Here is a 24,948-nt window from a genome sequence, read left to right on the forward strand (position 1 = left end):
ACTACTCGATAGTATTGTTCTTAATTTCTTCTCCTCGATCTCTTCCTCTCTAGTTGTGAATCAGGACCCTATTTTTCCTCATAAAAGATTAATAGGTTATTTTTCTTTTTTAAAGGATTATTTTGGTGACTTTTACATTTTTTATATTATTCACTTGTAATATTATTGGACTGGATTTTTTTCATTCTAGTAAATATATGGTTTTGTCAATTTCTTTGATTGGGTGATTATATTTTTGTTAATTTTGTTATTATATAATTTAGTGTTTGTTTACTTTGATTATAATTTTGCTACAATGTAATCAAGATTAGTAGTTTCTGCAATATATTTTCATTTGTCTGCAAATTCACCTTAATTAGTTTTATTTCATTTACTTTACCTTTTTCTTAGAAAAAGTTAGATTAGAGTGAAGCCCAAGTGTTCGCCCTTTAATTCTACAATCTCTTGTGCATCCCATTTATCTAAGATAATGTTCCCCTTTCTTCTCCTGTTCCTCCTTTACCAATGTATCCCTCTTTCTCAACCTTCCAGTCTTCTTTTGGGATCATCACAGCATATGTTAAAACATATTAACATAATGACAATAACATGATATAATCTCTCTCTCCCTCTAGCTAGTCTCTTTTCAGAAATACTAGTGATGATAAGGTTCTGAAGAGTTACATGTATTATCTTCCCATATGGGAACACAAACAACTTTCCCACTCATGTTTACATTTTAATACTTATCATGAGTCTTGCATTTGAATGTCAAATTTTCCATTCAGCTTTGATCTTTTATCAAGGATACTTGAAAATCTTCTGTTTCATCAAATGTCCATTTACTCCAATAGGATTATAGTCAGTTTTTCTGACTAGGTTATTCTTGGCTTTAATCCTAGCTTCTGTGACCTTGATAATCAAATTACAAGCCTCAGGCTCCTTTATGACGGTAGCTGCTAAATCTTGTGTGATCCTGTCTGTTGCTACATTATATTTCAGTTCTCTTTCTGCCTGTTCATATAATTGTCCCATTGCCTGAAAATTCTGGATTTTGGCTGTAAAAAAATTTCTTGGGTTTTTCATGTTGGGATTTCTTTTAGGAGGCGATTGGTGAATTATTTCAATTTTTATTTTGCCTTCTGCTTCTAAGAAACCTAGGAAATTTTGATTTGTAATTAAAAAATATGTCCAGGCATTTATTTCATAGGTGGATTACATGTAGTGCAATTATTCTTAAACTATCTCAGTATCTTTTCCAGACCAAGTGTGTTTTTTTGTGAAATATTTCATATTTTCTTCTATTTTTAAAATTCCTTTGACTTTGTTATAGTGATTCTTGATGCCCAATTCAGTGATTAGCTTTTAATTCATAAAGTCTAATTTTTTATCTTAATTTATTTTCAAATTACATGTAAAATAATTTTTACATTCATTTTAAAAATGTGTTCCAAATTCTCTTCCTCCTTCCTTCCCCTTCCACATCCTTGTGAAGGCAAGCAAATTGATATGGGTTATATCTGTGCATTTATGAAAAACATAGTTCCATGTTAGACTGTGAAAGAAAACAGATCTCCCCCCCAAAAAAAATCCAGGAAAAATAAAGTTTTAAAAAATGTATGCTTTGATCTGCATCCAGACTTTATCAATTTTCCTCTGAATTCATTAGAATTTTTCTCCATAGATACTTTAGAATTGTCTTAGATCATTGTATTGCCAGGAATCACTAAGTTATTTATATCCAATCATTGCACTATATTGCTGTTACCATGTACAATTTTTTTTTTCTGGTTCTACACCTCATTTTGCATCAGTTCATGTAAGTCTTCCCCTATTTTTCTGAAAGCATCTTGCTCATAATTTCTTATAGCACAATGACATTCCATCACAATTATATACCATAACTTGTTTAGCTATTCCCCAACTGATGGACAGCTCTTCAATTTCCAATTTTTTACCATCACAAAAGAGCTGTCATAAATATTTTTGTAAGTATAGATCCTTTTCATATCTTTTTGTGGTTCGGACCTAGTAGTGGTATTACTGGATCAAAGGGTATGCACAATTTTATAGCCCCTTTGGCATAGTTCCAAATTGTTCTCCAGAATGGTTAGATCAATTCACAACTCTGCCATCAGGGCATTAGTATCTCAGTTTTCCCACATCTCCTTCAGCATTTGTCATTTTCCTTTTCTGTCTTATTAGCCAATTGGATAGGTGTGAGTTAGTAGTTGAGAGTTGTATTGATTTTCATTTCTCTAATCAATAATGATTTAGAGAATTTTTTTGTATGACTATAGATCTTCTGATTTCTTCCTCTGAAAACTGCCTGTTCATATCTTTCGATCATTCATAAATTGGAGAATGACTTGTATTCTTATGAATTTGACTCACTTCTCTATATATTTGAGAAATGAAGCCTTTATCAGTGACACTTGTTATAAATTTTTCCTCTAATTTTTTCCATTCTTTCTGATATAGGCTGCATTGGTTTAGTTAATGCAAAATGTTTTAGTTTAATATAATAAAAATATTCATTTTCTACCCCATAATGCTCCCTATTTCTTATCTGCCCATAAGCACTTTCCTTGTCTATGAATCTAAAGGCAAACTTTTCCATGCTCCCATAATTTGTTTATGGTATCACTTTTCTTTTTTTGGTCTTAATAATGTAATCCACCCTGATATCCACTTTCATTTTTTGGGTGAGTTCATAGCATTCACAGTTACGCTTATTAAGTATGTGTTAATCCTCATCCTACTTTACCCACAGCATTTATCCTCTCTTTTCACTCTATCCCTCCTCAAAAGTGTTTTGCTTCTATCATCTCCCCCAGTCTGCCTTCCCTTCTATCAGACTGCCCTCATCCTTCTCTCCAGCTTCCTTGTAGGAGAAGATGAATTTCTATACCCAACTGAGTGTGTATTTTTATTCACTCTTTGAGCCAATCCAATGAATATAAGATTTAAACATTGCCCAGAACCCCCTATGTTCCCCTCCATTGTAAAAACATTTTCTTATTTTTTTATGTAAGATAATTCACCTCATTCTACTTCTCTCTTCTCCATTATCCCAATGCATCCCTCTTTCCCATCCTTGAATTTGTTTTGATATCTCCCCACTCCTCTATGTTCACAACTTCTGGTGTGCTAGGGACCCTGTTGGGAATGCAGCCTGGAACTGAATATGGACAATACAACAGAGTCCTGTACCCAGGGCTAACAAAGTGTCCCATATGCCTTCTGATCAGTTGTCTGAACACCTTACCATCTTTGGGCTAAAAGCTGTTAGCTCACCAGGGCATGGCCTGCACTAGAGTGATCTGTGCCAGACTGCACTCTGGTTTCACCATAATGAGAGAGACCTTTCCCAACACCTTCTAAGTTGTCTCAAATGGGGGAAAAAAAAGTTTCACCTGTCTTTTGTTGATTCTGCTACTTCAAAGTTTGCTTTGAGGCTTTATTTTAATGTCATTTGGAAGGGAATTTAGGAGAACTCAGGTGAGTCCCTGCTTTTACTCTGTCATCCTGGTTCCACCCCAGAATTATTTTTTGCCACATGTAATTTTAAGGAGTTATTTTATTTCATGAGGTTTTGCATTTCTCCTACCATTTGGCAAATTCTCACTTTGAAGGAGTTGTTTTCTTTCTTTTTTGTGCCTCTTTTTCTAAATTTTAATGCTTTTTTAATAGTTTTCTTCCATAGATTTGTCTTCTGACTTTTCTCTAATACTTGTTTGATTTTTAAAAATCCATTTTTACCCTGTTTTATCTCTTTCTTGAATTCTTTGAGGAATTCTTATAGGGCTTGTCTCAATCTGCATTTTTCCTTAAAGTTTTGTTTTTAGATGTTTAGAAGTCTTTGTGTCTTGACCTTCTTTGTCACTATAATAGTTTTTATCCTTTCTCTCTCTCTCTCTCTCTCTCTCTCTCGCTCTCGCTCTCGCTCTCGCTCTCTCACTCTCGCGCTCTCGCTCTCTCTCGCTCTCTCTCTCTCTGTTTCTCTCTCTCTCTCTCTCTCTCTCTCTCTCTCTGTCTCTCTCTTTCTTCTTGATTTGCTCATTTCTTTAGACTAATTCTTACTTTAGACTTTATGTGTTAGTGTTGGCATCTGCTCAACTCTCACCTGGGTGTCTGTCCTGATCTTCTGTGTTTTATGTCCATCTGCTACTTTCATAGTTCAGTTTGGAGGCCTATAAGCTTTTGGTACTTTCAAAGTGGTGTGATCTAGGAAGAAGTGTGTTCCCTGCTATCTGGATCTTTACTCTTCAAATTCCCAATGTAATTTGTTTCTGTTGGCTTTTGTGTCATTGTGTTTCCATACTCAGCTGCTGGACTCAGTCACTGTTAATCTGCTGGAATGTTCTTCACTTTTAGAGGGACTGAACTCCAGGTTGCCCATAGGTTGTAATCTCTTGCACTGTGAATGGGAACTGGGTAATGTGCAATAGAGCAGCAAGGTGCCACCTGTTCCTGCTCCCAATATGAGTAGGGGACATCCCCTGGGACCTTTTTCTGTCTTGGTGTTTGGTATCCTTACCATCCCAGTACTGCTCTCTACCTCTGCAGCTTGATACCTCTTCTGACTGTTGGTGCTCTGCTGCTGTTGCCCTATATTTCTGGCCAACCCCTATTCTGCCATTACAGACCTCTCTGTCTATTATCCTAAGTTGTCCTTTGCTGGAAAGTGCTGACTGTGACCTTTCTTGGCTTTTCCAATCAAAATTTGGTCTGGTTTACTTTATAGATTATTTCAGAGGATGGCTTTTGTGTGCTACAATGAAATTAGAACCTCTCACTCAGCCATATTGAGTCCTCCCCCACTTAGGTACTTACTTAAGGAAAAAGAAAAAAAAAAGACTTGCAGAATCCAGTTACTCACCATGCCCTTGATTTCCATGTTGCCTCCCTAGACACTGCAGGGAATTTCTTAGGTGAGCTGAGATTCTTCATCTTGCCAACTGAAACACACACACACACACACACACACACACACATCCTGACATGACTTACCATGTGCCAGCCCTTCTGCTAAGTGCTTTAAAATTATTATATCATTTAATCCTCACAACCTGAGGGTGTAGGTGTTATCATCTTCATTTTACAGATGGCAAAGCTAAGGCAAACAGAGGTGAAGTGACTTGCCTAGAGTCACACAGATAGTGAGTGTCTAAGGCTGGTTATGAACTCAGATCTTCCTGCCTGCAGTCCATTGTCTGCCTACTTCTCCTATTTCTCCAAGCCTACCTATTTCTGTGCAGTAGGTAGCACTCATTTAGGTACTGTATTTTCTGACCTATTCTAATTTGCATAACTTCTCTGATTTTTAGTAAAACTCCTTGCTTAGATAAATGCATTTACTTCTGCCCTACTTACTGTGATGGTCTCTTTTGTTTAATGGTAGCAAGAAACTAAGTCAATGTTTATATGTTTCTTCCTAAGTTAAAGTATCTAGGAAAGTTTGGTTTTTGTTCCAAACCAATAGCTCCTCTACACCAGCAATGTTTATTAGGACAAAAAAGATATAGCTCTCATCCTTCTTTCTTGTGGCCCCTTTTTCTGCAACTCTCAAGATAGGAATCACAGTGTCTCTTAGAAATAACTGGACAAGATTCCAGAGTTATACAATCAATGGCTTTCCCCACCTCCTACCCCCATCTCCCACCTTGAGCTGGCTGCATGTCATGTGTTTCTGTACAATACATATATATTACATAGGCAGCACACACTGTTATCATCCTTACTCTTTAATTTTGAATCCATTTCCCTCCCTCTGACTACTTTCTGCTATTATCTAGAAACATTTCCATTAGGAAGGAAAGAATAAAATGAAGATGAAGGAAGTCAGAAGGAATGAAAGAAGGAAGGAAAGGAAGAAGGGAGTTAGAGATGGAGGGAGAAAAGACGGAAGAAAATAGTCTAACTTTATCTCACTTTATCCCCATTTAACCTCCATTAGAATATGAGCTCCTTGAGAGGAGAAACTGAACTAAATTTCTCCTTTCCTTCAAATTAACTTCTTGAGAAAACTGTTTTTACCATATGCCAACATTTCCTCTCTTCTCACTCTTTTAAACTTCTTTCTGATTTTTGGACTCGTTACTCAAATAAAACTGGTATCTCCAAAGTTACCAATTATCTCTTAATCGTCAAATTAAGCCTAGCCTCTTAGTTGTCATCCTCTTGAACTCTATGAGCATTGTAGACCAACTTTCACACCCTAAACTCTTGCTCTAGGTTTTGATGGTACTGCAATTTTCTGGTTCTTCTCCTTCCTATGTATCTCACTATTCCTAGATCTGTGATAGATTTTCATCTTGGCCATGTATAGTAACTATGAGTGACCGCTACCACCTGTCCTGAGTCCTCTTTCTCTATATAATATGTCACTTGACAGGCAGCTATATCTAGCCACATTCTTCCCAGATATGTAAATATAATTATATCCTCTCTCCTGAACCCTATTATTTTTAAATAATATTTCATTTCCCCCAATTGTTAAAACAATTTTTAACATTCATTTAAAAATTGAGTTTCAAATTCTCCCTCCCTCCCTACCACCACCTAATATGGTAAGCAATTGGATATAACTTATACATATACAGACAATCATGGAAAATATACTTCCACATTAGTCATTTTGTAGAAGAAAACATATAAAAAAGAATAAAGAAAAAAAGTGAAAAATAATATGCTTAAGTAAGCATCCAGCCTCCATTAGTTCTTTCTCTGGAGGTGTATAGCATTTTTTCATCATGAGTCGTTTGGGAATATCTTGGATCTTTGTATTGCTGAGAAAGAGCTAAGTTATTCACAGTTGTTCATTGTACAATATTGTTGTTACTGTGCACAATATTCTTCTGGTTCTACCTGAGTCTTATTTTTGAGTTACCAACTACCTTCCAAACATCTAGAATTGGATACATTCTTGACATTGTAATTCAGCATTTCCAAAATAGTCTCTTTTGTCTTTTCCCTCCCAAACTCTCTTCTCTCCTTTAATTTAATTTAAAGTTTAATTTAAAACTTTCCTTTCAGTGTTGAGAGTGCCACCATATTAGTCAACCATGCTCACAACCTTACTGTCATCTTGGATTCCTCAATCCAAATCACATCGTATGTCCAATCTGTTATCATTCTTGTCCTTTCTATCTTCACATCTTTTGTGTTCATCTTTGTCTCTTCACTTACATGGTTGTGAGAATGTGGAGACCCTCATTGTTTCATGTATGAAGCACTGTATAGTCTTGTAACTGATTTTATTTCATTTAATCTCTCACCATTCCAATCCATCCTCCACTAAGCTTCCTACGTGTACAGGTCTGACCATGTCATCTGCCCTGCTCAGTAAACTCCAGTATAAATTTTCTGTATTTGGCTTTTAAAGTCCTTTACAACTTCTTTCATTTCAATCATGTTACATTTTACTCCCTTCCATGTAAGCCATGATTCAGTGATACTGGCTTTACCAGTTCCATGACTTTTCATTGTCTGTTCCTTGCACCTGGAACATTGTCCCTTCTCATCTCTGACTCCTAGCTTCTCTGGTTTCCTTTTAGACTCAGTTTCAATCCCAACCTTCTGCAGGAGACTGGGCCATTTCCCACTGTTACCATCTTCCCTCTGAGATTATCTTTCTTTATACTCATTATCTTGAAAGCACATAGTTGTTTGCATGGTGTTCCCCATGAGAATGTTAATATCTGAAGGTCAGGGACATTTTTGCCCTTTTTTGCATCCCTTGAACTTAGTAAAAGTATTTGGCACTCAGTCAATGCTTGTTGACCTGATTTCAGGTGAGCTATTATGAAGCATAATATATAACTCCAAGGAGGGAAGTAAGCAACTCAGGATTATAGATTGAGATGCATTTTGGGGGGCATAATAAATATAGGACATTTATTTAAATTGACTTTGCATCTGTGTTACAAAAGTGTTTTATTTCCTCCCCCCCCCCCCACTTTGGTCTGGGAGGAAAAAGAATATCAATTGAAAATATTTTAAAATGAATTAGTGTTGCTTGATAGAGGATAACATCTATGCTACCATAAAGTTCCAGAATATAACTTTAATGGATGATATTAAAAGTATAATTGATTTCCAGAGCAAGCAATCTGTTTTAGATTAAAAAAAATTCAAATTAGAAATTAGACAGTAGTGAAAATCTTTAAGAAATAGATGGTATTTTGTCAATTGTCTCACTTTGCTTTTGGAAACTGTTTTCTATTTAATATTGCATTTTGCATGTTATCTTATATAAGTTTAATTAAATAACTACGATTCTGTACTGCCTGACATCAATTTATTTTCTTTGCCTAGATGGAGGAAGCAGGTTTAGGATTTACTGTCATTGAAGTTGTGATGATCAATTGATTTTTTCAAGAGAATCTTAATATTCATCTGTTCTGGGTTTGAAGGTCTTACTTCTAGAGACTAGAGGAGGGACCTATCTTTCCCATTAATTTATTTCATACATCAGCATTTCAGAGAAATGAAGAAGCAATTCCCCCACCAAATTTATATATCTCTAGCAAATATTCTGAAGGCTATTGTGTATACCTGACACTTCTCAGGTAATGAAACAAAAAAAATACAAGTATTGCAACTTTCTCCCAGGTAGTTCTATGAGGAGAAAGTGTTGCTGTTTAGACTTGTATTTTAAGCCTGATGCCAACTGTATGCAACAGGAAACTCTAGTATCCATAGATCTGTTGGTGAGAGGCAATAACACAAAAACACATAAAGTCTTCTGATATATGTTGGTGATGCCTTTTTTTCCTCTTTCATACTGCCTTAAAGTTAGGGGGTAGGGAAAGCCTGTAAAACTTAGATTTCTTTAAAGATTCCAGGATAGCAGAAAACAGAAGTATAAACCACTTTATCTAAGAAAAAATATCCTCCACTTATTACATTGCTTTTCTAATGTTGTGTCTGTAGTATCAGACTTCTGTGCTATTTATCACTTCTGATGGAATGAAGTTAAACTATCACTCTCTTAAGAACAGGGTTCATTCCTGTCATAAATAAAGTCTACCCTTTAAGTGGGAATGCAAGTTTCTCCAGTACAAGACAGAAGCCTTGGCATGTTTCCAAAGGCCATGACAGACTATTTATACTGTTTTTTAATAGCAGTAATCATTTCTTTCCAGGAGCAATTTTTGATGAATCTGCCAAAAAGGATGATGAGGTATTCCGCATGGCAGTTGCTGATCTCAACCAGAATGAGGAGATCTTACAGACAGAGAAAATCACATTTTCTGTGACATTTGTCGATGGTAACAACCCCTTTCAAGCAGTTCAAGAAGGTAAGGTCCGTTCAAAGGTTAGAAATGCTTTTTAATGAAAATTGAGTGTGAAAATATTTGATTTCTAAAGAGCACTTCGTCATCTCCATTATTTTTGTGCCATTGTGTATATGGTGGATGATCTCTTATTTTTTTTCAGATTGATTATTTTATAAAAGTTTGGCCATATAAACCACTCCTGGCAAGCTAGGGTGTGGGAAGTCATTTTCCTGAATGAAGTGAAAAAGAAAAAGAGACTTTAATGGCCTTCTAGATGTTTGTTAAAAATGTGAAAAATGTATTAGAGAGCTGTTCAGTATTTTGTCTTTGACTTGGATGGTTTCTTTGATTTTTCTGCCCACATGCATTTGTGATGATATTTCACTAGCTCTAGGGACTTGTATACCATTGTGAAAGAATTGTTGGACACTACATGTTACCCACAATTTAATTTTGTAACCCTGAGCTACGTAATTGTTCTATATATGCATATATGTATACATATATATGTGTATGTATATATATATATATATATATATATATATATATATATATATATATATATATATATATATATATATATATATATGTCTTACAGATGTCCAGTGAAAATTAATGGTCACTATTTCTTAATACAGTTAATTTCACAGTTTGTAAGGTATAAAATAATTGGAATATAAATTATCTTATTGTGTTATATTAGAAGTATTCTTAATGTGAATATAGATGTTGATTTGAAGGTCATGGAAAAATATGTGTATGATTTTTTTTAGCACAATCAACTAATTAACTCCCAGAGAAGTAAAGCAAAACATAAGCTGTGGGCCTACTGATTATCCAAGATACACATATATGTGCTGATTATCCTAAGTACATGTGTTTAAAAATACACCAGGTAATTTTAACTAATAAGACATGTTGTTTTAACTTCAGTTCTGTAGACTTGTGACAGACCTGATTTATTTGACTTTAACTATATTAAGATTTTTGGAATAAAAAAATCCAAGTAAAAAATGCAAGAGAAAGGACAAGTGAAACACTTTCAAAAATAAATTCTCATATACTTTTCATTTGCATTCTCAACAAATAAATGGTATTGTAATACAGTAGAATACAATAAGTAGACTCAGTTGATGTGTAGTTATGTCAAACTATAAATGCTGACAATCAGAGCATTGCTGTGGTAAAAGTGCTTCATAGTTAAGTTCAGCAAAATATTTTTGACACCATATTTGTTTAGATAATTGACAAAAAAAAATCTGTTTTGAAAGGATAGGATGACTTTTAAAGATAATTTCCAAAGTAACAAGGTAATCAATTTTATGATAATATGGTATCATTTTCATTGGTAAAAATTATTTCAGGATGCTATATTGAAATATCCATTTTCATACTTCCACTTCAAATTCTATTCAATAGGCAAAATGGAACCTTTTAAAAGAGGAGTATAATAGTTAGAAAAAAAACTTATTTGTTTTTTAAAATATGTCTTAGTTTTCAAGCTCTAGTAATTTTCCTTTTCTTAATATTGTCTGACATTGCCAGGGATGAGAATGGTGTAAAGGAAGAGAATGCCTTATTTAACTATGCTATTGTCTTCTGAGTATCTAGATAACTTTATTTGTGTTCAGATAAAAGTCAGCTAAGTTTTTTAAAAAGGCTTCCACACTGGGTAAGACCAGAATGAAGAACCAAGGAAATCAAGAATAGGTAGGATGACAGGACAATTAAAAAACCCATCTTAAATAAGAATTCTTTCCTAGGAGATTTAATTCTCTGATTTGGAACAGGGAAAGGTATTACTCTGTTTTCTTGTTAATCTCATCTATTCTTCTGTAGTGCATCTTCTGGAACCAAAAAAATCTTTTTTCCAAGAATTCCAGAATACATATCTATGTAGATATGAGAGTAAATGGCTAATAGCTAGCTTTTCAGGAAGAAAAAAAAGATTTGACACACTTTTACATTTAATCTTCATTTTTTAACATTTCCCCCATCACTTTCTTAATTCTAGCCAATCATCAAATCAGTAAATGAAGCCCTGATTTGTTTGTTGATTTCTAAGGCATAACAAAAATAAAAAAAATAAAAAAAAACTCTTTCTTTTTCAGGTTTTAGTTGGCTCTAGCACAATTTTGATTATAGATTTTTCTTTTCTTTAAAATAATATTATTCTTTTTAATATCCTTTTAAAATTTTTGTGGTCTGAATTCTCTCCCTCCTTCCAGTCTTTCCCATTCCCATTGAGAAGGCAAGCATTGTGCTATCAATTAGGCATGAGAAAACATGCAAAACATTTCCATTTTAGATATGTTGCAAAATAAAAGCAGGAAAAATAAATTGAAAGATTGTACTTTATTTTTCACTCAGAGTTCATCAGTTTTCTCTGGAAGTAGATAGCATTTTTCATCATTACTCTCTCTAATTGTCTTGATCATCGCAGTGATCAAAGTAGCTACGTCTTTCACAATTCAATATTATTCTGATATTGCTATTTTTGTGGATAATGATGTGGTTTCCACTCTGCATCAATTAATATAGGTTATTTTAAAGGATTTTCTAGCACCAATCCCCTTATGATTTCTTGTGTTATAATAGTATTTGAACCCAATCATATCCTACATATACTACTTCTGTAGTCATCCCCAATTTCAAATCCTTTGCCAACACAAAAAGAGCCGCTGTGAATATTTTATACATGTAGATCCTTTTTCCCCCTTTGATTTCTCTGGAATACAGAACTGTTAGTGGTATTTCTGGGTCAAAGGGTATGTGCAGTTTTATGATTCTTTGGGCATAGTTACAAATTGTTTTCTTGTTTGGTTGAACCAGTTCCAATTTCATCAAGTACATCATTCTTGTGTGGAGTCCAGTCTTTTCCAAGAGTATAGTTTGCAAGTGGTCTCTGCTACTCTCTGTTCTGTGCTCACCTGTACCCCATTTAAAAGTGCTCTCCTCCTTCTATAATAGCATTAGTTGTTTCCAAACATGGATCCATTGGGTTTGAGATTGTGGGATATTGGTCAGTTTGTTAGTTTTTCGTATTAAAGAAGAGGAGGACTTGGTTTTGAAATTTTTCTTTTTTGTTTAAATCTCAGGGCTTAAATATAGATAAGGAGGGTCTGTCTGTTCTTAGAATATTGACTGGAGTAGGTATTTCTTTTTCCAGTGTCCGATTTTTCCACCCAGATAGGCAGCTTTTCAGAAATAGTTCCAACAAGCTAACATTTGTGCGTATGTACACAGATATGTCTATATACTCATCTGTGCATATGTGCACACATATGTATCAGTGTGTATATATGTATAGATGTATATGTGTGCATTGATATCTTTAATGTCTACCTCAAAAAAAAAACACACTTTGGGGAAAGATTAGACATTTATTGTGCCTACTGACCAAATATGTAATTGCAACGCTGAACTTTTTAGAGATTTCCCTTCCAATAAAATGTTAAAAGCATTTGGAGTCTAGGTGCCCACTCCTCATATTCACCATGTCATATCTCCTACTATTTTTCAACTTCCCGATTAATTTTTCATTTCCTTGAAATGAATAGAAAGGGTGAAGCCAGTATTTATGGTTGGCATAAAGCTACCACTATATTCTATATTGAATCTTTATCATTGTTCATCATTTCTTATCTGTTGAATTTTAGGATGCAAACTAATTACATATCTATGTATATATACATATGCACACATATATTTATGTATGTATTATACATGTATGTATGTACGTATGTACACACATATAGATAGATACACATGTATGAATGCGAATAATATTAACTAAAGAATACTCTCTATACATGTTTACATTATTCTTCTAAAGTAATCATCATGGTAAAAGTTTAAGTAAATGAGTTATTTTACATTATTTTTTATAACCTTAACATAAAATACCAGTAGAACCATAAACATATTTTGCAACTATTTACATGTAAACAAATTAATTTCAATATATACATCATAAATTTTGGTCCCTCAGGATGCTTTTAATTCTCTGTTTTTCCATCTCTGTGGTCATAGTTAATGTGGACTCATTTTATTTTACATTATTTCACAGATATTTTTGTAACTTTATTAATATCCAACATATTGATTACCCTCAATTGTACTGTAACATTCAGTTGTAATGTACCATAATATATTCAGCTCTTTCACTCTTATTGCACATTTAAGTTGCCTTCCAGTTTTTGTAATTACAAATATTTTTGAAAATCTTTAATTTGCTCTTTTTGGTTTTTATTAAAACTTTCAGGAAATAGTAAATATAATATTACAGGATCTGTTAAAAGAAAATTTAAAGACCACAGAACATGTTTGTTATCAGATATGCATAGGTGAACAATTTATGAATAAACAAGAGAGAGAAGAGTGAGGTATAAAATGGATAAGTTTGATTGCATTAAATTAAAAAGATTTTGTCTAAATAAAATAAATTTAGTCAAGATCAAAAGGAAAGTAGAAAACTGGGGAGGGTTATGCAGACAATTTTTCAGATACAGGTTTCATATGTCAAAAAGGTAAAGAACATTGTTAAATCCATAAGAATACAAGTCATTCCTTGATTGATAAATGGTCAAAGGATATGATGAAGAAATAAAAACAATTCATAGTAATATGAAACAATGGTCTAAATCATTATTAATTAGAGAAATGCAAATTAAAGCAACCTTGAGATATCATTTTACACCCATCAGATTGGATAAATGAGAAAACAACAAATATTTGAGGGGATTTGGAAAAATTGGGACACTGTTTTAATGTTGGAGCATTGAACTGATCCAAACACTTTGTAGAGTAATCTGGAATTATACCTAAAGAATTATTAAATTATTGATACTCTTTTACCCAGAAATAGCTCTCCTAGGTCTAGTTCCAAAGATTATTAAGGAGAAGAGAGAAGAATATATATATATATATATATATATATATATATATATATATATATACATATGTATATATGTATATATATATGTATATATATATATTCCAAAATATTTGTAGCAGCATTCTTCGAGGTGCTTTAGAACTAGAAATTATGGGAATAATCAATTGGGGAGTGGCTGAACATGTTGTGGATATGATTGTGATGGAATATTTCTGTGCTATGAGAAATGATGAGTTCAGTGATCTTGGAAAAAAACATGTGTAGACTTGCATGAAATAAAGAAGAGTGAAGAGAACCAATAGAACATTGTGTATAGTATAAGCAATATTGTTTTAAGAATAACTTTGAGTGATTAAGTCCATTTGACTATTATAAATAACCTAACTACAAAAGGACATATGAAGGAAGATGCTATCTGCTTCCAGAAAAAGAAGTGATAAATAGAAGTAGGTATAGAATGATTTTACATACATACATGCACACATATGTAATACACACATACATTAGGAGTATGTATAGAATGATTTTACATGCATACACACATATGTAATACATACATACATACATGCATGCATGCATGCATATTTGTGTCTTTTGGTAATCACCTCTAGGGTGGAGAGGAGGGAAAAGGGAAAGATGGAATTCGTATGATAACTATTATATTTAAATTTAATAGATTTGTATCTTCAAGTGCAATTATCTTTTAATTATACTACATTGTGAAAATACTTGGTTTATTCTATAAATTAAGAATTAAATAAATAAAAAATTAAAAAATGATTGAATTATCTTATTGTTAATATATTTTTTGCTTCATCTGAAGATATTTCTCATTCATTAATAGGCCCATGTGACCTGCTTAAATCACAGGGAAACCTAAGTCATGTGTGTGATGGGAGGAACTTGCTGAATGGGTGGAATAGGAAAGGGTCGAGTAAGAAGAGGTAGAACAGGAAAAGGCGGAGCTGGAGCAGAACTGAGTGGAAGTTGGTCAGATTAGTCAGAGCTGAGAAGGACAGAGCAAACAGGTGGCTGTCTGTGAGTGAGAGAAGGGCACTTTGCTTAGGGTAGCCTGTTTATGGGAAGGTTTGATAATGTATATGGACTTCTTGGTTACTATGATGGTTTTCTTTGTTGCTATGATGGATTTGGCTTTCTGGTGTTGGGATTTGGCTTTCTGGTATCTGAATAAGTGTTTTTCTTCTACCTTCTATAAGGATAATTTGTTATACTTTGTGATTATTTGTATTTTCATCCTTACCATCAGTGCTGTGAATATTGCCTTGGTGATGCAGTTATTATGTCAAAACATATGGGTATCATGTAATTTATTGCATATTAATAGACTGCTGCTCTCTAAAATTATTTAAGAATTTTGCAGCTTTATAAGCAATGCCTGTTTCTCTATAATCATACTAGCATTGAGTTTCATTCCTTTTACTTTTGCTAATTTAAAGGGCATGAAATGATCCCTGAAGATTTTCATTTGCTTGTCTCTGTGATTATCCATTAGGTTAAGTGTTTTTCTAATGGCTTTAAAAAAACAATGTGTACTTCCCTCCCACCTTTTTTTAGAAAATTGTCAAGGTATGGCTGTTTTGAAACACTGAAAATCAGAACTACCAGTAAAGGAATACACACACACACACACACACACACACACACACACACACACGTTAAAAAAAGACAATCCAGTGTTATGTACTGAAAGTTACCTGAAACAGCATATTCTTTGATCCAATGGTATTATAATTCAGAATATCCCTTAAAAGTGGAACAATAAAAAAAGTATCTATTCAAAGTTTTGCCTCATTGCATTACTTGTAATCGCAAAAGATGAGAAACCACCTACATATCTAGTAACAAGGAAGTGGTAAAATATTTGTGTTACATTATAATGGCTTAGTTTGTGATGCTGAAGGGGACAGATTCCAAAGATATTATAGAACTAACTACACAATTAATAAGATTTGTCCACTGATTGGATGTAGAGGATGAGGTAGATAGAAGAATAAAGAATAATTCTTGTGTTGTGAACTCTATTGACTGGAAGGTTGGTACCGCCACAAACATGGACAAGTTTGAGAAAGGTATTGAATGTTTGGGAAAATATGAGTATTGTTTGGGATATTTTGAGTTTGAGATGCCCACTTTGTCATCTAGTTGGAGGTTCTGGAGTGGCTAGATATTGCAGTAAAAAACAAAAGAAAGCACTGAACTTAAGAATCAAGGAGACCTCAAATCAAATCTTACCTTAAGCACTTATTAGTCATGTGATCCTTGTCAAGACATTTAACATCTTTAAGCTTCATTTTTCTCATCTCTAAAATTAGGATGATAATAGCAACCCTTGAGGCATAGTTATCATTGATCAAATTTGTATCACATACGTAAACTTTACAAACTTTAAAGAACTATTATATGGAACTATGTAATTTTAAACTATCATGCTACTAATAAACTATTTATTATTATTAAATTTTTTTAATTTAGGCATTGGAATTAGAAATTCAGAGAAAGAAGAGGGCTGAACATAAAAGTTTGATAGTCTTCCATTGAGAATTTCTATTGAATCCCCTGAAGCCTGAAGACTACCAAAGAAAATAGGTATAGGAGAGGTGAGAGCTTATTAGAAAGAGCTTTGAGGTACATTCAAACTTATTGAGAAGTGAAAGGATAAAGATCCAACAAAGGACACTGATATGGAGGGATTGTATAGATAGAACCAAGAAAGAGCAACCTCATGGTGTCCAAGAGTGGTGGGAAAGTCAAAGTGGAGAACATGGTGTTCAAGTATTAAAAGTTCCAGAAAGGTCAAGAAGAATGAAAATTGAAACAAGGACAATTAAGAAATCATTCATAATCTTGGAAAAAGCAGTTTCTGAACAGTGGAATCAGATGCCAGATTACAAAGGACTCATTAGTAAGTAGAAGGCTGTGCAAAGGAGAATGAAGAGATGTAGAAGCACCAGGTCAAGGGATATACATACGTACATGATACCTCATGTTATTGTTGTTTGTTTCTCCTTGGTTCTCAAAGAGGACTTTGCATCAGGAAGGTGATGCCATGACTCACAAGTGAATTGAATTTAAGTTAGAGACGTCTGTGCAAAGTCACCAGTCTCACTTTCTCCTCTGATACCAACTGGGACCAGTGGCAAGATATAGATCAGGACACCTGGAGAATGTTAACAATGGGGGGAGATGAGAGAATGTTTGCATGAAGCAGAGTAAGGAACCTATGAATCAGAGAAAGCCAAAAATGAGAGAAAGATAAGGGGTAATGGAGGAGGCAAACTAAATAATGTATAGTTTTATTATAGGCAAATCAGTTAACCAGTCTGTTATGCTTAAATAAATCCATGTGGTTATTTGTACACTGTGTAACATGGAGTTAAACATAGTTGTATTTTTGTTCTTACAAGGTTATTGTGAAAAAAGTTATTTTTTAATCATAAAGTGCTAGACAAATAAAATCTATTATTACTAACTGTCAATATCCACGAACACTCTGCTTTTACCCTGCAAATGCACTGCACCTAAAATAAACTAATTTCTAATCTTATTTTTAGAGTGCGCCTACTATGTAAAATACTTCATAAGAGAATTCTTTTGTAGAACTACTGGGTCAGGAAAGATGAGCATTAAACACCCTCCATTGGCATGTGAATTACTGTACTTGTTCACTGCTGCTAACTACATCATCCATATTCCTAATCCATGAACCTAATTCTGTCCTGAAGCAGATCTTTTTCACATTGTATATTATGGTTTTGCTACCTTGCCAAGTGTAATGAAAACTGTAGTGCATTTGCAAGGCAGGGAGAAATGAAGATTTTTAAGTTGCCTTTTCAAAAATCGATCCTGAATTATAACAGCGTAACAGATGGAGTAGGAGAGGGAGAGGGGAACTTTGTGGTTTGCTTGTTGGACAAAACTGGCTCTGAAAACATTTTTAAAAACACACATAACCTTTTATATTGGAGACAGCTTAGGGGGAAAAATGGTCTTAAGCACTTGGTAAGTCAGGTAGGTTTTCACGATTCATAGACGCAGGCCAGAAACCCAAGAAGTTTTAACCTCTTAGGAAGTTAATAAATATCCCAGTGGTAGCAGGTGCTCCCTACATACCACATCACTACATTTCAAACCCTCCTTAGTACATCTGTCATCTTGTATATTGTTGTAAATCATCTGCATTGAACCCCTTCAAAACGTTTCACATGTAGCACCTCTAGGTATTCAATTAAGCACTGAGGTTTGCTGAAAGGTGTCGAAAGTGAACTGGAAAGAGGCAGAAAATGAAATTGGAAATAGCACAATTCTGGCTGTCAGACACAATTTCTTCTCTTCAAATAGGCAGTAGCCAATGTTGTTCTATTGCAACATAGAGAAAGTGGTGATTGATTGAAAAAGACAGACAGGAGTAGTGTGAGGTTAGGGTAAACTTTTTCAGATATGGCTAAGGTCTCACTGGTTGGAATCTTAAGAATTCAATGCTAGATTGCTAAAATAATTGAAAGGCTAACATAAAATAGGTTCAGGATGCTATTTTTTTTTCAATACATGCACATGCATCTTCTGTAATCTATCAATATAATCGGAAGATAAGTCAGTATGTGGATTGTAACATAATGAAAGTGCTTTAGTTTAGATTTACTTTTATTTCCAAAGTCTGAACAACTCTTGTGTAGTTCCATTCGAAACAGTTCAGTATTCATTCCTATACTCAAGTAAAGTCGTTTAGTGAATTTGTTGTCTGTAAAACAAGTGTGTCAATGCAAAAAAAGCCAGTGAGTTTCAGAGTACTTCTCCATCTCGCTGTCACTAATGAGGTATAAACCTTCATTACCTCTTTTTTAGACACAAGGCTCATATCTAATAGTTTCAGCCCCCAGGGCTAATAGAGAGAAATATGCCCTCAAATTAAAATGAATTTAATAGAGGAGGGGAAAAGAGATACTAAGATTTCTTCATCACATCTGGGTAGATTTCTAGGCTTGGGATGGTGAATAAAGATACAGAAATCATGTAATCTGAAAGCTCCTTTTAATCATCATTATTGTCAACAAGGTACTAATCTCAGGTGTTCCTAGGCTGCTGAAGAAGTATACTCTTTAAATTTTAGTACCTTGTTTAAAAATCCAGTTGCCTTCCTCAAGTTATACCTGCTCATGATGTTATAATAGCTCTTTTTCTGCAATGTGTTGTTGCCAGGTTACCTTCCCAAAGCATAGATCTGATCATCTTACTTCACCCCAAAGTAGAATGTTTCTCTATTCTGTAACAAAGGTAAAATAAATTGGCCTGGTATTCAAAGCTCTCCACAATCTAGTATCACCTTATCTTAATTCATTTTGTATTGTCCTTCCAGAAAGGCAAACCATTTTGTTTTTTCAATTCATGCTGAAATTAAGCATTTGTTAGAGTTTTATTTCTCACTAGCCATATACCACTGGTAACCAAATATACACAAAGGTTGAAGCCCACTGAGAGAGGGGACCAGTGAACATCGCTAAATCCAGCCCAACTCAAATTTCTACTTCCTCCTTCCCCTCCCCAAACAAAATGCTAAGTGGTGTTCATGTTATCTATTGATTCCTTATTAATTTCGTTGTAGGGATTATCCTAAAAATTTCTACTTTTTCCAAGTTTTCTGCATTCCAGTATTTTTTTCAATATGTTCATAATGGAGACAAGATATTCTGTTATCTTTCTTTCCATTCAGCTTTGTTGATTTTACCATTTTGCTTATCTATCTGGGCTTTCAGCATATATCCTTTGAAAGGATAATTCCTTATTTTCTAATATTGTTTGATATGATTATTGAAACTGTTATAAAAGTTATAATCTCATTATGTTCTATTTCTAATTGTGACTCAGTATGGAAGTTATTCTTAAAATTAGGCTTCCCTCTAAATAAATGTGGAAGACAAATAGCTTACTCCTTATCACATTGCATTTTTCAGTATGTTTTCCCATTGAAAACCTCACGTGTTCCTGACCATGTTTGGTGGTTCTGTACACTTTTCACTTTGGGGCAGCTAGGTGGTGCAGTGGATAGAGCACCAGTGCAGGAGTCAGGAGGACCTAAGTTCAAATCTCACTCCAGACACTTGACACTCACTAGCTGTGTGACTTGGGCAAGTCACTTAACCCCAATTGCCTCATCCTGGGTCATCTCCAGTCATCCAGATGAATATCTGGTCACTGGATTCAGATGGCTCTGGAGGAGAAGTGAGGCTGGTGACCTACACAGCCCTCCCTCACCCAAAACAAAGTCAAGTGCAAGTCTTGTCATTATTTCCCTGGTGGCATAGTCTTCCTCGGCAGCAAAGGATGAACACACACACTTTTCACTTTACAGTGGTGATGTCATTTTGGTCCTCTTCGAAGACAAAGGATAACAACCAACAATAGATACTCTGACTTCTCTGTTGAACCCTCCCCAGTTTGTGATTCTAGTATCGACTAAATTATATGATTGTCCTTGTTCTCATGAGGCCCTTATCCTATCCCCATAATGATCTCCTGCCTCTGTGTTCATTCTTTTTCATGTGTTCAAAGATCCCTGCTCCCCATATCCCCCATTGAACTTCTGTCCTGCCTTTAAAGGGTAGTTCCAATATCAGTTTCTCCATGAAGCCTTCCCTAATTTTGCAGTCAGCAATAACCCTTGCCTCATGAAACCTCACATATCCCTCTATGTAGTCATCTTTTATGTATTTATCCTATATTATTTTGTATGACTGTTCTTTGGCTTCCTTTAAGTCCCAACTAAAATCCCATCTTTTACAGGAAGCTTCTAGTCTAACCCATTTTAATTCCAGTGCCTTCCCTCTCATAATTATTTCTGATTTATCCCATATATAGCTTTATGGGCATTTATGTGTTTGCACGTTATGTCCTCCATTAAATTGTAAGCCTCTTGAAGACAGGGACTGTCTTTTCCTTCTTTTTGTATCCCTAGCACTTAGCTCAGTGCCTATTGCAAAGAAGTTGCTTAATAAATGTTTATTGATTGATTATTGGTTGATTGACATTATGGACCATATATGATGTAATCTTTTCTCCTCCCTTAAAATTTAGCCCAGCGTTCTGTACATAAGGACAGTTGTTTTTGTTTTATTTTGAAGAATGCATATGAATTTCATGATAAGAAAAGTTACTATACAATTATATTTAAAACTGTTTAAATTATATTTTAAAAGAAGAAAAACACATACTGGTGAGAAGTTTGAGGAAAAGATGGTTGGCTTTAAAAAAGCAAAAAAAAAACCAAACCCGTATTTAAATGTTTCCATAAAATATTTTAAAATATCCATTAAAAAGAGAAGGGGCAGCTAGGAAATATAGTGGATACAGCACTGGGCCTGGAATCCAGAAGACTCAGTTTCATGGGTTCAAATCCATCCTTACACACTTACTAGCTGTGTGACCCTTGGCAAGTCACTTAAATCCTGTTTGCCTCAGTTTCCTCATTTGTCAAATGAGCTGAAGAAGGAAATAGCAAGCCATTACAGTGTCTTTGCCAAGACAACCCCAAATGGGGTCATGGACAATCAGATAAAATTGAAACAACTCAGCAATAAAGGAGAGAAATCAAAAGAAGCTAAGGTGAAAGGAGATAGTATGAACATATTGTCTTTATAACTTATTCACCTACTTTTCAGTATCTTGTTTCAAGAAACAATAATGGTATTGGAGACAGCCCTTCCAAGAGAGAAGAGAAACAGCCTTAATATGATTTTAATTTGTCTGTATTTTATGTTACTGAGACAGAAGAGAAAAAAAAAATTATTGCTGGTAAAGTATTTGGAATGTCAGGTAGGAGACTGGCTCTCTGGTCATTTAATAAACTTTTTTTTGAATTGAAATGAAAGTGTGGTACCATGGAACTGGTCTGATGACCTCTAAGTGAGCCAGGTAGAAAATAAGAATGATATTTAGTTAATCTATTTCCTTATTTATTGTTAAATTTATTTATTTATTTTTAGTTTTCAATATTTCCACAAGACTTTGAGTTCCAAATTTTCTCCCCATCCCTTCTCCCAATACCCATACAGCATGCATTCTGATTACTCCTTCCCCTAGTCTACTCTCCCTTTCATCAGCACCCCCTCTCATCCCCTTCCTTTTGATTTTCTTGAAGGGCAGAATAGATTTCTATACCTTGCTGTCTGTATATCATATTTTCCAGTTGCATGTAAAACCAATTTTTTAACATTTGTTTTTAAAAATGTTGAGTTCCAAATTCTTTTCCTTCTTCCCTCCCCACATGCACTCATTGAGAAGGTAAGCAATTCAGCATACATCATACATATGTAGTTATGCAAAACACTTCCATAACAGTCATGTTATGTAAGACTAACTATATTTCTTTCCATCCTATCCTGCCCGCAATAATTCTATTTTCTCCTTTGACCCTGTCCCTTTTCAAAAATGTTTGCTTCTGACTACCCCCTCCCCCAATTTACCCTCTCTTCTATCATTCTCCCCTTTCTCTTATCCCCTTCTCCCCTACTTTCCTATAAGGTAAGATACCCAATTTAGTATGCATATTATTGCCTCCTTCAGTCAAATCCAATCAGAGTAAGGTTCACTCATTCCTTCTTACTTTCCTCTTTTCCCCCTCCATTGTGTAACCTTTATCTTGCTTCTTTTAATGTGAGATAATTTACCCCATTCTATTTCTCCCTTTCTCCTCCCAATATATTCCTCTCTCACCCCTTAATTTTTGGGAAGAGCTCAGGGTAGTCCCTTCTTTTACTCTGCCATCTTGATTCTGCATCCCCCCCCCCCCCCAGTTCATCTATTTAAAAATCAAATAAATGTATAATGTGATAGAATAGAAAGAATGTTGTTCCAAGGACTCAGTGACTTGACTCTGGAGCTAGAAGGGTCTACAGAACTAGCTATGGGGAACATGAATACATTAGGCAATAATCCTTAGTCTCCAATTACTCAACTGTAATTTTCTTTTCTAATTGACTTCTCTGTGAGAAAAGTATTAGCATTAAACAAATACTAAGGTTATTTTCATGCCTATGAATTTATGCAATTTAATAAGGCAAAAGGTTTACTTAGATGTGTTTCTCAAGTCATATATTTAATGGGAGGCACTATGATGTGTTAGACAGAGATGTGGGTTTGGAGCTAGGCAGAATTTACTTCAGATCCCAACTCAGATATTTGCAAGCTGTGTGACTCAAAGTAAGTCACTTAAATTCTCTCAGTGTCAGTTTTTTCTCATTTAAAAAATGGTAATAACACCTAGATCAAAGGGTCAATATAAGATAATAGATGCCAGAATTGTTGTGAGAAACAAATGATAATGCATGTAAGGCACTTTGCAAACATTACAATTCTGTATAAAGATTGGTGTTGGGTGGGTAAATATAATATCATCTTCACATAAATTCTGTAAGTTGAAATATTAAATATTGTGTAATATTTTCTCTTTGGTAATTTTTACAATGGTCTAACAATTTTAGCTTGGACATGGGAACAAATAGCTCAGACAGTTCCGGTAGAATGTAAGTTCCATGAGAACAGAAACTCTTTTATATGGTCTTATCTTCTAAAAACTAAACTATCTTTATGTGATTGTTCAATTGAATTAAATTTATTCCACAAATACTCCTAGTATGCTAAATATTACATACATTTATCAATTAATTGCAGCTGGATATTAAAGTAATGGCAAAATTGTATTTATCTCCAGTCAGAAGAAATGCTCTAAGATAGTAACATTCCTAATTTCATGTTATTTTTGTTATTATTTTTTATTGCAGAAGAGCTGGCACCATGAATCTATTATATTTCACAGAAAAGTCACATTATATTTCTTAATATTATCATCTGCATGCTGATGATTCTCAGATCTATTTATCCAGTCCCTTTAAAAGAACTCTAAAAAGAACCATTTATTTTTTCAATCACTCAAGAATGCCCTTCCTCAGTGAAAAATAACTTCCCGTTACTCATCAGCTGCCTTCCACTAACATTTCTTGGTGCTCAGAATTTTTTGTCATTTTCATGGAATTAAATCAAATATTATGGACTGAAATAAACTAACACAAGTTCTCTCTGTTTCTCTCCATAGAGATCTTTATCAATATAAAAGGGCAGAAAAGTCTTGTGTTTTATTAATTTTCTGCCTTGTAGTTTTAATTTGGATTTTTAATATTTTCCAAGATGAGAAAAGCATCAGAACAGAACATTGTAAGTTGATTGCTCCTGGGGCATTATTAAAACTTCTAAAAACATATCTGCCTGAAAGGCGCCAGAATTGCTTAATACTCCAGGTAACTGACACATGTGCACATTCACACACACACAGACACACACACAGGCACACACATATATACACACACACACATACACACACACACACTCTGCTCAGTTGGATGCTAAGGCTGCTGAAGAATTCTTCAGATGATAAGAATTCTGTTCCTTTTCAAGGTTCTCTAGGAAGAAGAAAATTCAAAGGACTGGCCCAAATGATGGGATATTGACTATCTTTCCAAATAATTAGTTGATAAAACTCATATTGTATGTTTTGGTACAACCAAATAACAAAAGTCCATGGATAAGATACAGATTTTGAAGGAAATGATTATTTGTAGCAGAAGGAAACCTTAAGTAACATTTCAATAAATTTAAAGTAAAAAGGAAGAGCAACTCAACACACAGCTGTGTGATTAGTGATCAGTGTTGGAGCTATAGTCAGAAAGACCAAGCATTAAATGCAGCCTAGGATATTTATTTTTTTATGTGACCCTGGGC

At 34.3% G+C, this 24,948-nt stretch overlaps 1 protein-coding gene across 2 annotated transcripts in view; it reads left to right on the plus strand.

The window, feature by feature from the left end:
* The window catches only part of GRID2 (glutamate ionotropic receptor delta type subunit 2), a 1,741,897-nt gene that overhangs the window by 357,899 nt on the left and 1,359,050 nt on the right, over window positions 1–24,948 (plus strand). For both annotated transcript variants that reach the window (XM_072624913.1, XM_072624914.1), the window contains exon 2: window positions 9,129–9,284. In XM_072624913.1, coding sequence (XP_072481014.1) covers window positions 9,129–9,284 — 156 coding nt within the window. The remainder of the gene's footprint in view (window positions 1–9,128; window positions 9,285–24,948) is intronic.

The sequence above is a fragment of the Notamacropus eugenii genome, chromosome 7 (genome assembly GCF_028372415.1).
Source record: "Notamacropus eugenii isolate mMacEug1 chromosome 7, mMacEug1.pri_v2, whole genome shotgun sequence".
In the NCBI taxonomy this organism is placed as follows: Eukaryota; Metazoa; Chordata; class Mammalia; order Diprotodontia; family Macropodidae; genus Notamacropus; species Notamacropus eugenii.